General features: G+C 49.5%; 1 protein-coding gene and 1 long non-coding RNA gene across 2 annotated transcripts; one reads left to right on the plus strand and one right to left on the minus strand.

The window, feature by feature from the left end:
* Positions 1–740: 740 nt before the first annotated feature.
* On the minus strand, positions 741–4,340 carry LOC115498236 (uncharacterized). Its single transcript, XR_012051779.1, has 2 exons — positions 3,992–4,340; positions 741–1,671 (listed from the first exon to the last, which is right to left on the minus strand). It is a non-coding gene; the product is annotated as an uncharacterized lncRNA (long non-coding RNA).
* A 374-nt stretch (positions 4,341–4,714) lies between these two features.
* GNL2 (G protein nucleolar 2) lies at positions 4,715–14,712 on the plus strand. The gene is made up of 16 exons (XM_002198252.7): positions 4,715–4,858; positions 4,936–5,020; positions 5,917–6,011; positions 6,894–7,033; positions 8,323–8,507; positions 8,763–8,829; positions 9,878–10,036; positions 10,596–10,709; positions 10,856–10,984; positions 11,288–11,392; positions 11,491–11,649; positions 11,788–11,904; positions 12,223–12,653; positions 13,284–13,363; positions 14,036–14,136; positions 14,532–14,712. Exons 1-16 carry the CDS (start codon positions 4,795–4,797, stop codon positions 14,679–14,681), a joined length of 2,181 nt encoding a protein of 726 aa, XP_002198288.6. The 5' UTR covers positions 4,715–4,794; the 3' UTR covers positions 14,682–14,712.
* Positions 14,713–14,836: the final 124 nt, after the last annotated feature.

A 14,836-nucleotide genomic window follows, 5' to 3' on the forward strand; every position in this document is an offset into this window, starting at 1 on the left:
TGGAGTCAAACCCAACTGATTCAAAATGTCCCCAGACACAGCGAGCATCTCCTGAGAGCTTTCTGAGAGCCAAAGAACCACATGGAGCATGGATGGGAACATCCCTGCTCCCACCCCTGCACGTATTCCCACCCTGGGCTTTGATCAGCGTGGTGCTGAACTGGAGAAGCAGCTGCTGGATGCACAGAGATGTTCTGTCAGAACTCCACTGCACAGGGAACAGCTTCATTTTCCCTGCTGAACAACCTGGGGTTATTTGCTGGACACAATTCCATCAGCTCAGAATCTGCAGGATGGTTTCTAGCCTGTTTCCCCAGATTTTGAGCAATACATCCCATGCCATGGGGGAACAAAGGGCCAGGAATAATGGACAGCTTGCCATTGTGAATTTGGAACTGTTTCGTTTCTCTCTTATTTGCTGAGATTTGGAACCTAAAGAAGATGAAAATCACCAAACATACGTTGGTTCTATCACATTCTTAACCCTCTCTGGGTAATATAAATCTGTGTTTTTCATCTGCTACAGTCAATGAACTGTGTGCACACACTCCTCACACAGTAATTCACTGACTTTCCACCCCCAGAGAGGTGGAGGTAATGTATATACTCCTTAGCCCATGTTTATGTTTGAATGATTTCTCACTCAGGAGAAATCTTAGCTTTGATTAAAGGAAACAAAGCAGGATAGTGAAAGAGGTTATCTCCAAAACTATTGTTTGGATTACATTGTCTGAGAACACTAAAAGGAATAATTCAGATATATATTTACATATTTTATGAAGTAAATATACTTCACAGATAGAAATGACAGACATCACATTTACAAAATCTACATATCACATTTACAAGATCTACATTAAAAGTACAGAAATACCAGTTGCATTTAATCAGTCACCACCAATAAATCACCCTGCTGGCATTTCTGTACGTGGTAATGCATCACACCCAAGTGAATGCCAAACCATTGTTTGGATGGAGCTGCTTGCTGGGATTTCCAGGAGTTTTGAAGACCAGGAAAAGCGAGGCAGCCAGGTAGGTGGTGTATTGTAATTACCTGAGCTAAAGCGCTGGTTTGGAGGCACTGACAGGGCCACAGAGGGGCCCATAAGGGCAGAAGTTCCTTTCCATGGCTGTTCAAACCCAGCCACAGGAAAATGTTCCTCTTGAAGTGCTTTACCCTCCGGAGCAGCGGTGCCCAGCGGATCCGTGGGGCTGGCAGATGTTCCCAGGGTGGAGCCCAGGGAATTCCCTGCAGCCCAGCTCTGAGCCCCCCAGGCTCCCAGGGCTGCCACAGCCCAGCCTGGCCTCTCAAAGCCCTCCTACACCTTTCTGCCTTTTCCTCTTGACTTCAGTTTCCTCCTCCCTCCCGAGCTGCCCTGCTGCTTTCAGTCACCATTTTGGGAACTCCATATTCAAGGCAACAGCCCAGGATCACTTTGTGTTTCCTGCCACACCTGGAGCCTTCTGCCAAGGAGCCTCCATTCCTGCTCCTGCCAGCTGTGTCCCTGGGAAGCCACGCCTGAGGAACTGAGCTGGGAGAGCTGCTGCGCTGATAAACTGCCCACAGGATCTTCTGCTGGGATTTTGGAGATGAGCTACAAAATCCACTGGCATCCTTGTGCTCTGCAGAGAACTGCTGCAATAGAGGGAGATGGCTGAGGCTGCTTTATCCTGTTAAATGAAACAGAGGAGCTCAATACCACGCTGAAAAAGGGCTCTGAGTGCAAGTCCCATCTTGTTCTGAACTCTTGGAAATCTACTTTTCCTTCATTTAATTGACAAAATCTGTAGATCATACGAGGAAGACATCCCTGCCAAAAATCCAACATCACTAGTTTTTAATAATACAATGGGAATAACCCCTCAGAACATATGTAATTATGGGAATGAGTCATTCCAATGGCATCACGTAACCACATTCACTGGGATTTGACAAAGATGAAGCCACATAAAACTCAAAATTCTTTTATTTCAGGCAGTGGTGCTGAGAAGCTGAGGCCACGTAGCAGAGGCGATGGACAACGATCTGTGACCCTGCTGTCCTGGCTGGCTGTGGCCAGGACATGAATGTGGCCAGGAAAGAATGAGAAAAATAAAGATTGAAACGGGGGATGCATCAATAGCAAACTGTGAGTCATAGAGCAACAAAACATCAGTTTAGTGGAGCAAAATATCTGCCTCGCACGTTATCAGATACACAACAAGCAGCTGCAGCCTCGGGGATGCTGCAAGTTCAACAGCAAACGCTGGAATTGGGGTCAGGGGTGTGTGAGAGGGAGGGAAGTGCTGCAGGAAGGTGCCAGTTGGAATGCAGGTCCCACACGTTATCAGTAGGATCTCATGACAAAAATCCAGGTTCGTAGCCCAACCCCATGGGCTGGTAAAGGGTCTGTGCCCTCCCACCAGTGCTTCCAACCTGGGAACTCAGCACCCAACTCTGGGGCATCCCCAAGACAAGCTCTCCCTGCCACAACCTCCTGCCCGAAGCTGGCTGGGGCTGTTCTCTCACAGAAAGAGACAGCGACTTTCTGGCTGCTCCCCAAGATCTCTTGCTAACAATAAAGAGGGAGTTTTCTTAAGAGAAAGGAAGAAAGAGCTGGGGAGAGCAGAGCAAAACTATTACTCAACTATTTAGTCTAAAATTTTGAAAATCAAAAGGCTTTTCTGACAGATTGATATCAACTCTAATAGAAAACACACTTGTCCTGGGAAAACTCTTCTACATGAGTCTCGAGTCTGATAGCTTAAACAATTATCTACAATTTGGAATTGATTTTTTTTATGCCCACATCAATGTGTACTTTTTCAATGCCCAAGGCACAGATAATTCCATTAAGAGAAAAACCAGAACGTGTAGGCTTAAGCCAAACAGCCTCCAGCTCCAGACTCAGTCTTACAAAACATGTCCCAAGGCCTGACTCACCATGGCTCCCTTGTACAGCAGGGACTCTTCACCTCACAGCAAAGCGCTGAAAATCATTAGGAGAACAAAATCTCAGCAGCTCTGTTATTGTTCTGGGTTTAAAGGAGCATTAGCAGCACCAGAAGGACACTGCACTGGCTGGGAACGCTCTGCTGCTAATAAGGGTTTGGGAAGGATGGGCCAGAGCTGTGTTTTGGGCAAGTATTCCCCAAGGTGCTGAGCCTGGCCCCAGCCCAAGCTCTGCTATCAATTAACGCTCTTCCAGCCCAGCTTTGTTCCTTTCCCTAGGTGAGGAGCTCGCAAATTGCTGCTACAATCTGGCAGGAACAGAACGAGGGCTTACTTTGGACACAGAGCTCGCACAGATTTGATTTGTTAACGCGCCGTAATGCAGTGCTTTACCCGCACAGGAAAACACGCAGCGCTGTTATTGCTAATTTTTAACATTCTTTGCCAGTCACCCAGAAAGAACAGCCCCGTGTGCCTGTAAACACCCACAGCACTGCCTTGTGCTTGAGTGTCGGCTGCAGCAGTGCCCCTCTGGCTGCCCCAGTGTCCCTCTGGCTGCCCCAGTGTCACACCAGCAGTCCTAGAGTCCCACCAGCTGTTCAAGAGTCCCACCAGCCACCCCAGTGTCCCATCAGCTGCTCAAGAGTCCCACCAGCTATTCAAGTGTCCCACCAGCAGCCCCACTGCCCCTCTGGCTGCCCCAGTGTCATTCTGGCAGCCCCAGTGTCACACCAGCCACCCCAATGTCCCACCAGTCACCTCAGTGTCCCAGCAGCCACCCCAGTGTCCCACCAGCAGTCCCAGTGTCACACCAGCCACCCCAGTGTCCCACCAGTCACCTCAGTGTCCCAGCAGCCACCCCAATGTCCCACCAGTCACCTCAGTGTCCCAGCAGCCACCCCAGTGTCCCACCAGCAGTCCCAGTGTCCCACCAGTCACCTCAGTGTCCCAGCAGCCACCCCAGTGTCCCACCAGCAGTCCCAGTGTCCCACCAGTCACCTCAGTGTCCCAGCAGCCACCCCAGTGTCACATCAGCCACCCCAGTGTCCCACCAGTCACCTCAGTGTCCCAGCAGCCACCCCAGTGTCCCAGCAGCCGCCCCGGTCCATCAGCAGAGGCAGGAGCGCTCCTGCCGCTCTCCGGAACGATTCCCGTTACGTGCCGCTCCCCAGACCATGGGGGCTCCCGTGCCAGCGGCCCCGCCGGGCCTTCCAACAGCCCGCGGGCCCGGGCCGGACCCGGCAGCGCCACTGCGGAGACGGGCAGGGACACGGGGGGCACGGGGGGACACGGGGGGACACGGGGGGACACGGGGGGACACAAAGGGACACAAAGGGACACAAAGGGACCCGGGCCGGGCCCGCGCGTTGTTGCCGTGGCAACCGGGCCCGGAGGTGCCGCCTGCGCCGGAAGTGCGTCAGACGCTGTCGCGCGCCGGAAGTGCCGCGCGCGTGTTCGCGGCCCGGCCCGAGCGCTCCGGGCCTGTCCCGGCACCGGCACCGAGACCGATACGGCACCGACACAGCACCGACACCGGCACCGATACAGCACCGAGACCGGCACCGAGACCGGCACCGAGACCGGCACCGAGACCGGCACCCCCACAGCACCGAAACCGGCACCCCTACAGCACCGATACCGGCACCGAGACCCCCACAGCACCGACACCCCTATAGCACCGACACCGGCACCGGCACCCACACCAAGACCCCTACAGCACCGATACCTGCACCGACACCTGCACCCCTAGCGGCACCGAGACCCCCACAGCACCGACACCGGCACCCCTACAGCACCGATACCGGCACCGGCACCCACACCAACACCCCTACAGCACCGATACCGGCACCCACACCGGCACCATGGTGAAGCCGCGCTACAAGGGCCGCTGCTCCATCAACCCCTCCCGCGCCAGCACCAACCCCGGTACGAGCGGGACCGCGGGCCGGGCGGGCCGAACCGGGCCGGACAGGACCGGGGCTGATGTTCTCTTGTCTCCACAGACCGCGTCGGCGGCGAGGGAGGGAACAACATGCGGGACCGAGCGACCATCCGGCGCCTCAACATGTACCGGCAGAAGGAGCGCAGGTGGGCCTGGCCGCGGTCCCGGTACCGGCCAGGGACGGGGGACAAAACGCCTGGGTGCTGGCACGGCGTGTGTTCTGTAAGCCCGGGAGCTGGGAGCCTGGTCCGGAGCCCGGTCCCGAGCCCGGTCCCGAGCCTGGTCCCGAACCTTGTCCCGATCCTGAGCCCAACCCCGACTCTGATCCCCAGCCTGATCCCCAGCCTGATCCCCAGCCTGATCCCAAGCTCTCCCCAGCCCAGGGATATCTCTGGTCCCAGCGATACAGCTGGGAAACACTTGATACATCTGTGGAGAGACCCAAAGCACACAGAATTCCCGAATTTCCCAGAGCAGCACGGCTCAAAAGCTGCCCCCAAAACACCTGGAGAGCCTCAGCTCCCCTCAGCACCTCCACAGAGGGTCCCCCTGTTCCCCTCTGTGCCACACTGAGAGATCCATGGCAGGGAGCAGCGCCCACGTGTCTGTGCCGTGGCAGTTCTGAGAGCCCTGTTTCACATCAGCACCTTTGGGTTTTTTGCCAAATTTCCCACTGTTTGCAGAGCAGAAGGGGGGAAGGGATTTTGAGATATTGCTGAATTAAGCCAGGTCTCACCCTGTGTGAGCAGGTGGGCAGAACTGGTTAAAAGGCTTTGTGAGAGAACACGGTGAGATTTGCCAGAAAACAGCGACTTTTGCAGCCCCAAGAGCCCTTCCTGGGCTGCACCAGCAGCTGCAGGGAGGGTCTGGCCAGGCTGGAGGAGACCAGAGGTTGGGATAATTCACCCCCATGGAATGCAGGGCAGCACCACTGCAGGGGAAGGATCCCTCTGCATTCTGTGCCTCTGCTTCTGGCCCCACACAGGGGCTGGAGGGTCACTGCTGCCCCTTGTGCACTGATGTGTCTTCATTTGCCCCCTAGGAACAAGCGTGGCAAAGTGATCAAACCTCTGCAGTTTCAGTCAACTGTGGCACCAGGCACTGTCGCCAGAGTGGAACCAAATATCAAATGGTTTGGTGAGTTTTGGCCAACTTCCAGGCTCAGTGAGCTTCAAAGCTGTTGAACTTAGGGTGTTGCAAAGTGTTTGATTCAGAATGGTGGTTTGAGAGCTGTGTGGGAAGGTGAGGGACCCCTGCTGCTCTTTTTGGGGCTACCTAAAAACAGAGGGCAGACAAAATTCAGGCAATAAAAAGCAGTTCTATTTATTGAAGGGCCTTCAGGTACATTTTGGGCAGACAAAACCCCTCCAAGGAGCTACACCCAAAATGGACAATGGGTCAGGGGTTTGCACACTTTTATAAGTTTGGTCCATTTGCATATTGGGGGTTCATCTGCCAATTACAGCTTCAGCTAATGAAGTCATTTACCCCAAGTTTGCTCCCCCCAACTAATTTTGTTTCCATCTGTAGAGGCAGTGAGGTGTCCTTGATTGCCAGGCCTGGAGAGGAATTGTTGTGTCTGCCCAAAATGGGAAAGCAGCAGCTCACACTGCACGTGGAGTTTGGAGTTCTGCACTAAAGAACTGCAGGATTACAAATAGATGGAAAATAGAAAAGCTTAAATCCTAAGACATGATTGTCCCCCTTGCTTGTACCTGTGCTTTGGGGCTTTGCTCTCCACACACTCCCCCAGGGGTGGTTATTTTGGCTCCTTTTTTGTTCCCTGTGGTTTGCCCATATGTATGGCTGTTAAATGTCCTGGAGATACTTTAGAAATTTCCTATAGATGGTGGGAAAGAAAGGGATTGGCTGCCTATTTGGGCTTGGTTTCAAGTAAAACCCTTTGAGTTTTCAGTGGTATTTTTGTTCCTAGATGGAAAGTTGATGTTTTATGATGTCCCCAGTTGGAGCAGATGAGATCAGGAATGGCCAGGTGCAATATTTGTTCTTTACACTCAGGAAATACTCGTGTGATCAAGCAATCATCCCTACAGAAATTCCAGGAGGACATGGAGACTGTGATGAAGGATCCTTACAGGGTGATCATGAAGCAGAAGAAGCTGCCCATGTCCCTGTTCTATGACCGGATCAAACCTCACGTGGGTATCACTGACTGTGCAGGTGTGTGCACACCTGTGAGCAGCTGTGCTCTCCCTGCTCAGTCTGGGGAAATAGTGGCTTCTGGGAGGGACAGCTGTAGTGGATTCCCTGGGGAAGGATGGTTCTGATTCCCTGTCACTGTGGCCATCAGCTGTGAGGGCAAAGAAAGATATATTATTTAATAAAAATTCTCATTTCCCAATAGGAAATTACCCCAAAAATTCTTTCCAGTTAGGGTGGGGAGGCCCTGGCACAGGTGCCCAGAGCAGCTGTGGCTGCCCCATCCCAGGCAGTGCCCAAGGCCAGGCTGGGCAGGGCTTGGAGCACCCTGGGACAGTGGAAGGTGTCCCTGCCGTGGCAGGGGGTGGTACAGGGTGGGCCTTAGGGTTCCTTCCAGCCCAGAGCCTTCTGTGAGTCTGTGACAGGTTATGATACTATCACATTATGGTCTGATTTCTGATAGGTTAGTGTGCCAGCTGATGTTCTAATGCCTCTAACAGCTCCCAGGCCTTTCTTGAGGCTGCTTCACCCTGCAGACACTCATGTGATGAATTTGAACTCAAATACATGTGTTTTATCCTGTATCAGAAATTCTTGTTCATGCAGCCTTCATTTCTAGCATATCAAGTTATTGCCATTTTTTTTTTATGGTGTCTAAACCATTAATTTGGACTATTGGTAGCTATTTTGTCATATGGAAACTTTGTAAGTTCATGTCATAAGAACATTATTTAAATTAGGGAAAGGTTGTGTTAAAACATGCATTACAAAAACAAATTGCTGCTTTCAGCCATGGATTGTTTGCTGTTCCAAGACAAGCTGGCTTTCATTGCAAGCTTTAAAATCTAGTTTTGATTGTAATTATCCCTGACAAAAATCTGAGAATTTGGCAAGATTTGTGCTCTTGTTAGAAAAACAAGAAATGATCAAAGATAGCAGCTGAATTTTCATCACAGTGGTTGTAATTGCATTTGACACCATTTATGGTGGAAGAACTGAAGCATGGTTTGTTGGCAAGTGCAGAATGTTTTGTTGCTTATTAAGTATCCACTCTTGTGTTTCTGGAAGCTTGAGCTGGAAAATCAAACATTGTTAGGGAAGTGCCTGTCACTTGTTACAGGCTGCCAGGGCTGTGTAGAAAACTCAGACATTTTTAGGGAAGTGCCTGTCACTTTTTACAGGCTGCCAGGGCTGTGTTGAACTTGGGGCTCATTCCCTGTGTGTCACAAAAGATGGGGGAAAACGGTGCTTGGGGCTTTTTTTTTTTAACGAGCCTGTTTTTCCTCAGACCTCCAGAGTTCACATTCTTGACACAGAAACATTTGAAACAACGTTTGGCCCCAAATCACAAAGGAAAAGACCAACTCTGTCTGCAAGTGATGTGCAGTCTCTGGTGGAGAATGCTGAGGCCTCGTCAGAGTCGTATGACCAGGGCAAGGACCGGGACCTGGTGACAGAGGACACTGGTGTAAGGTGACTGGAAAGGAAGAATGATTCATTGTGTGTATGTATGAAAAGCCAGCCTTGTTTTTAAAGAAGGATCTGGTACCTCCATCAACGCTGTTACTGTGTGAGGAGGAAGGAAAAGGAGATGACTGAATTTGGGATTTTGGCTAAATACCAGCTGCTGTTTGGGCTTTGTCCCCTCTTTTGTCTGCAAATGGTTTAGGAGAAGAAGATCCTGACCCTGTATCTGTGGTTGCTGATGTTTCTGGTGATGTCTTCTAGGGATGAAGCACAAGAGGAAATCTTTAAGAAAGGACAGTCCAAAAGAATCTGGGGTGAGCTCTACAAGGTAAATGGCACTTGGAGTTTGCAGCAGTCACATCTGCCAGCCTTTACACAGCACTGGGCTTCAGCACTGAAATCCTGTACAGCAACAATGAGAAAAACTCAAAAAGAGTAGATTTTAATTTCTAAATCTCTGCCAGATTGAGCTTGATTCTTGAGCTCTTGTCCTACAGGAACAAACATTCTTAAAATACATGATCCAGAAGAGGTCTGGCAGAGTGAAGGTGTAAGTTTCTATTGGATTCCTGGGTGTTCACCACAAGTAAGAGTCTTGTTTCCTTAAGTTTCTTTAGGCTAAAAACATCTGGCATATTGATGGGGTCATCTTGGGAGAGCTCTGACCCTCAATTCTCCATGAGCCACCATGGCTGCCAGAGAAATGGAGACTGAATTGGGGTGGTATGAGCAGTTTGTGTGCTCTCCGTGACTCTTAGGTGTGAAATTGCTTGACTTTTTGCTCTGAATTTCTGAATGTAGCTCAAAACCTTTTCATTTGGATCTAAAAGCACTGGGAATGGTTGAGCAAAACAGATTTCAGTAAGAGGCTGCCAAAACTGCAGGAAAAAGCTGTGAAACAAATTTACTTGGCTTGAAACAAGTAATAAAATGACAGCTCCCTGCTGTAGTTGCTTCGTGGACTAACAGCAGGTTCCTGCTTGGTTGTGTGTTTCATATTGGTCCAGAAAATATCCTTTATACTCTGATCCATTATGAAATGGTAGAAGGGAGTTGTTGCTGAATAGATGATGAACACTGGGGGTTTGTGTGCTGCAGCAATTTAGTTTTCCCATTTGGGTGTAGTTTTTTCTTTCCCTGGTGCATAAGAACAGGTAAAATTTGTTCAGCTGTCCTGGCTGAATTTAGAGGGGGTTTAGGAGAGGAGAGAGTAGAGCATCAGTGGATGTTAGTCTGAACTTCACTAGTCTATGGGGAAGTAGCAGTTTTTAAAGTAATGATGTAGTTTCAGATACGACTAATTTTCCTTTGGGAGGTACAGATATCTTGTTTTCTGCAAAATTCATTACTTCTGTTTGTATTTTTTTATTTTTCAGGTGATTGACTCATCAGATGTTGTTGTTCAAGTTCTTGATGCCCGGGATCCCATAGGCACTCGCTCCCCTCATGTGGAATCCTACCTTAAAAAGGAGAAGCACTGGAAACATCTCATTTTTGTCCTGAACAAATGTGATCTCATTCCTACCTGGGCCACTGTAAGCACAGTCCTGACTGTTACTCTGTGGAGCTTCTTTGTTCCCGCTGTGGCTGTGCTGTAGCTCCGTGCCAGTCCCCATGCTGCTCTGGAAGGGCGTACTGCAACTGGGGCGCTGGGAGTTCTCTGCTTGCCTGCAGTAAAAGTAACAATTACCATGTAAATCTGTCCAAGTTTGGCCAAGTTGAGCAACACACGCCAGCCACAAATTCCCTACTTCCTCTGTCTGGATTTAACAGTTCAGCTGTTGTCTCCAGAGTGTGCTAAATGTTAGTCTGCCTAGGATCCATATCCACCCCAGCTGGTTTGCTTTATGTCATTAAACTAATGAGTTTTAGCTAGCAGTGAAGGCGTTTTTGGGAAATTGTTTGTCTTTAATACAAACAATACTCAGGGCTTTTAGCTGTTGGGCTGGGGAAGTGCTTCAGAGGTTCTTCCCTAGCAATGCTCATGGCCAGTTGCAGCTGTGAGCCCGGTGCAGATGCTGTGTCCTCCTCTCTGAGCACAGAGTGTCACTCTCCAGCCCCAGGTCTCTAACTCAGTCCCCTTTGCCTCTCCAGAAACGCTGGGTTGCTGTCCTTTCCCAGGAGTATCCAACACTGGCTTTCCATGCCAGCCTCACAAACCCATTCGGCAAAGGTGCTTTCATACAGCTCCTCAGGCAGTTTGGAAAGGTACAAACCAATCTGGGGATCTGTGGTTGGTGTGGGGGGTTGCTGTGTATGTTGTCTTTTCCTTTGTTAGCGTTTGGGGTTCAGAACTGCAGTGGTAGTTCTGTCCCTCACTCCAGGATGTAAAAGGATCTGTTCTTTCTCACCAGTTACACTCTGACAAGAAGCAGATCAGTGTGGGATTCATTGGTTACCCCAACGTTGGCAAGAGCTCAGTGATCAATACCCTGCGCTCCAAGAAGGTCTGCAGCGTGGCCCCCATCGCAGGGGAAACAAAGGTAGGAACATCCCAGCATTAAAGGTACAAATGTGGTCGTGTGGAATCAGCCTGATGACCTTGTCACGTTCTGCACTGAGCTGCACAGGTTGTGTGACCCTGAGGAGGGGCTAAGGGACAGTCCCTGCTCTGAGGCACTGCTCTGGCAGCATTCCCACTCTGCCACAGGGCTGTGATGGGAGTGCTCAGCTGTGCTCACTCCCTGTCTGTGCTGGGTCAGGCTCTGTGTCTCTGACTCTGGTCTTCAGAAATGAGCCCAGGCCTGTGTGGAAGGTGCTGATGGGGAGCTGCTGATCTCTTCCAGGTGTGGCAGTACATCACCTTGATGCGGCGGATCTTCCTCATCGACTGCCCCGGGGTGGTTTATCCATCAGGAGACTCGGAGACAGACATTGTGCTGAAGGGAGTGGTATGTGTCTGCACTGGCTGCTGGAAGGCTTTGCTTGTTGTCACTGTGATGGTCTCAGAGGGCTGATCCTCTGCTGATCCTCTGCTCTGCTTTTTCAGGTTCAAGTTGAAAAGATTAAGAACCCTGAAGACCATATTGGTGCTGTGCTGGAAAGAGCCAAAGCAGAGTACATCAGGAAGACATACAAAATTGATTCCTGGACGGATACAGAAGATTTCCTTGAGAAACTTGCTGCTAGGACTGGAAAACTGCTAAAGGTGTGCCAGCTTCCTGCATTTGCAGGCTGGAAGAGTGTGTGGCCTGTTCTGAACATGGCAATGTTTCTGTTGCTCACGGGGCATGGGAGGGCTGTGTGCCCTGCAAACATGGACATAAACTGTCCCTGTTTTTCTCAGGGTGGTGAGCCTGACTTGCAGACTGTGAGCAAGATGGTTCTCAATGACTGGCAGAGGGGCAGAATCCCTTTCTTTGTGAAGCCACCGAATGCAGAACCAGGTCAGCCAGATCCCCAGGTAAGAATGTGATGCTTGTGCCTCCTCTTCCCTCATATTTGATTTTCCCAATGGTATTCACTGCTGCTTTTCCCAGAGTGCCATGGAACTCGTGCAGTGCATGTCATGGGCTCTGCCCAAGCATGGTCCTTCAGGTGACACCTGAATTTGGTGATGACCAGGTAGCAGTTCTCATTACAGAGATTCTGAGTCATTACTACCAGAAATGTCAGTAATCATGTTGTCATCTTAGGTTTTTTCCAACGAGAGAAAATGGAAGTTGTTCCTGGAGGTGGTGGGACAGACTTTGGGGATAATACATCCTGCTCTTCCTTGCAGCCTCCTGTGTTGGAAACCTCTGTGACATGCAGCCAAGATAACACTGAGGAGAAAGTCTCTGAGCTGGTGGCATCAGGTGTGGAGCCAGCAGCAGAGGAGAACAACACAAACACCGAAATCAGGCAGCTCATGTCCCAGGTTCGGCAGAACTTCGGCAGGATTAACGTGGCACCTCAGTTCTCAGAAGAAGACCTGGTTCCTGTGGATGTGCCAGGTTTTGATGACACGGACAATGATTCCTCTGGAGAAGAGGAGGAGGAGGAGAAAGAAGAGAATGAGCAACATCAGGATCCAGGGGAGGAGGAATTGCAGGTGGCTGCACCTGCAGCCCAGGAGAGCTCTAAAGCAGTTCTTAAGGCATTGGAGGACAAGATTGCAAAATACAAAAAATTTTTGGATAAAGCCAAGGCCAAGAGATTCTCAGCAATAAGGTACCTGAATCTGTCCAATACATTGCAGAGGGGAAAGGGTTGATGAGGCTGTGCTGTAGTTTGACTCCATTTCTGATTTGCTTGACAAATTCCCCTGTGCTGCCACATACAATTGCCACAGCTTATCTGGCTTAGCTGTAAGGGTTGGAAATTGGGCCAAGTAGCAGTTTGCTTTTGAAAGATTATTCCAAGAGCTGCTATTTACCAGCGAGTTAAAAATGTTTTTGGAAAGCTGCCTCTTAAACTATGGATTAGAGTTAGCATTATCTTGGTTTTCTGGGCAGCAGTACTGCATCCTTGGATCTCTCCTTGATGCTGGGTAATCCAAGGCTGGGTATGCCTGGGCCTTTTTGCATGTGCAGTGAATTCTGGCCCATACAGCAGGCACAGTTTTAGCAAAGCTCACCACCAGCCTTCTGAGGATGGGGATTTCAAGGTTTAAGTGCTACATTTTCTCTCATACAGCACACAAGCACAATAACTCCAACAACAATGGTATTGCAATATTCTGGTGCAAAGATTGGCTTTGTTGCTGACAGAGGACTGGATCTGCTGGAGTCTGATGGCTTCTCAGAGGTGGTCACTGTTTGTGTAACAACAATCTTTTATTGCTGGTTTTATCTTCCATAGAATCCCCAAGAGACTGAGTGACATAGTGTTTGCAAAATCCATGGAGAAGGCTGAAGAACCCAAAGAAACTGAAGATAGAGGTAAAACAAGATTAGTAGATGTTCTTAATCTACATTTGGAAATCCTATGAGCCAGAGAAAAAAATGGCACAAGGGGAGAAGCATCCGCTGGATCCTGTGTGCAAGATCTTTTCCCCTAAAACTACTTAAATCTCCCTTTAGCTGTCCCAGGGGCTGCTGCTAACCTGGTGTAGCCTTCCTGTAGAACAGCTGTGTGTGATGGGAGATGTCCCTCTCAGGGAGGGAAGATACACTGAAGGCAAGTTTTGAGTTCCAGCAGCCTGGGCTCCAGGCAGGCTGCAGCCAGAGCAGCTCCCCTTCCCTGGGCTGTTAAAGGAAGGAGTGGATGGGGTTTGAGATGTCATAAAAGCAGAGATACTTCAGGCTGTAGGCTTTTACTAAGGCTTCAGTTGTTGTAGTCAGTTTGAGTAAAGGCACAATCTGGTGGGAGAGCTGTGTCCTGACAGGACTGTGGAATTCTCCTGGATTGGATGGGGCTGGAGGAACCTGCTTCTCGAGAGCAGTTTTCACAGGAATAGCTGTGATGCTCTTGTGAGGAACATTCGTGTTGTTTTGGTAGAAGCTCTTAAATACAGCCAAAGGAATGTGTTGAGATGGTGACCTCAGCCTGAAGTTCTTCAAACTAATGAGTGTTCTGGGAGATACCAAGTGCGTGATCTTTGCTGTTTGCAGGCAGCACAGAGAAGAAAAGAAAGAAGAAAGAAGAAGAGGAAAGTGATGATGATGATGATCAGTCGGGTAAACAGCCTCGTAAGAAACTCACATCCAAAGAAGTAAGTGTGCTTTCCTGTAGTACAACCGAGCAGGGAAATGAGCTTTTTCATCCTTGGCGATGTCACTAAAGAGCCTGTTGTCACTAAAGAGCTTTGAGACTTTGGGAATGAAAGCAGAATTCTGCTATGAATGTTCTGTGACAACTTCTGTCAGCTCCCTCTTACCTGACTATGCACACCAGATTGAATCTTGTACCTTGCTGTAAAGACTGAAGTGGAGCTTACTCTTGTAAGAGCAGGGGGGTGAGTTCCGTATAGAGTCATATCAGTAACATTTTGTTGGAAATTATTTATTTTACTTAATGCATGTGGAATGCAAAGTGAACACCATTGGAGAGTTGCAGCCACCGAGGCTCTGGATGCTGGGGATTTGCTAATGTGTTTTGTGTTTGCAGAGGAGACGAGCCGAGAGGCAGCAACGCTCCAAGAAAGTCGGAGTCCGCTATTATGAAACTCACAACGTGAAAAATAAGAATAAGAACAAGAAAAAAACTGGCTTGGAGGGACAAAGATCAAAGCAGAAAAAATACAAACATAAGCAATAGCTGCTTATTCTATTAAATTTTACATAAAACAGCTCTAGTATGCGGTGGCTTTTTTACTATAAAACTTGCGGTTCCTGTTCAAAGCCCAGTGTGACCGGTCTGTCCTGGCCCCAGGAGCAGCATCTCTCTCTTTGTTTCTGCATCATCTGAAAGTT

The sequence above is a fragment of the Taeniopygia guttata genome, chromosome 23, assembly GCF_048771995.1.
Source record: "Taeniopygia guttata chromosome 23, bTaeGut7.mat, whole genome shotgun sequence".
Lineage (NCBI taxonomy): Eukaryota > Metazoa > Chordata > Aves > Passeriformes > Estrildidae > Taeniopygia > Taeniopygia guttata.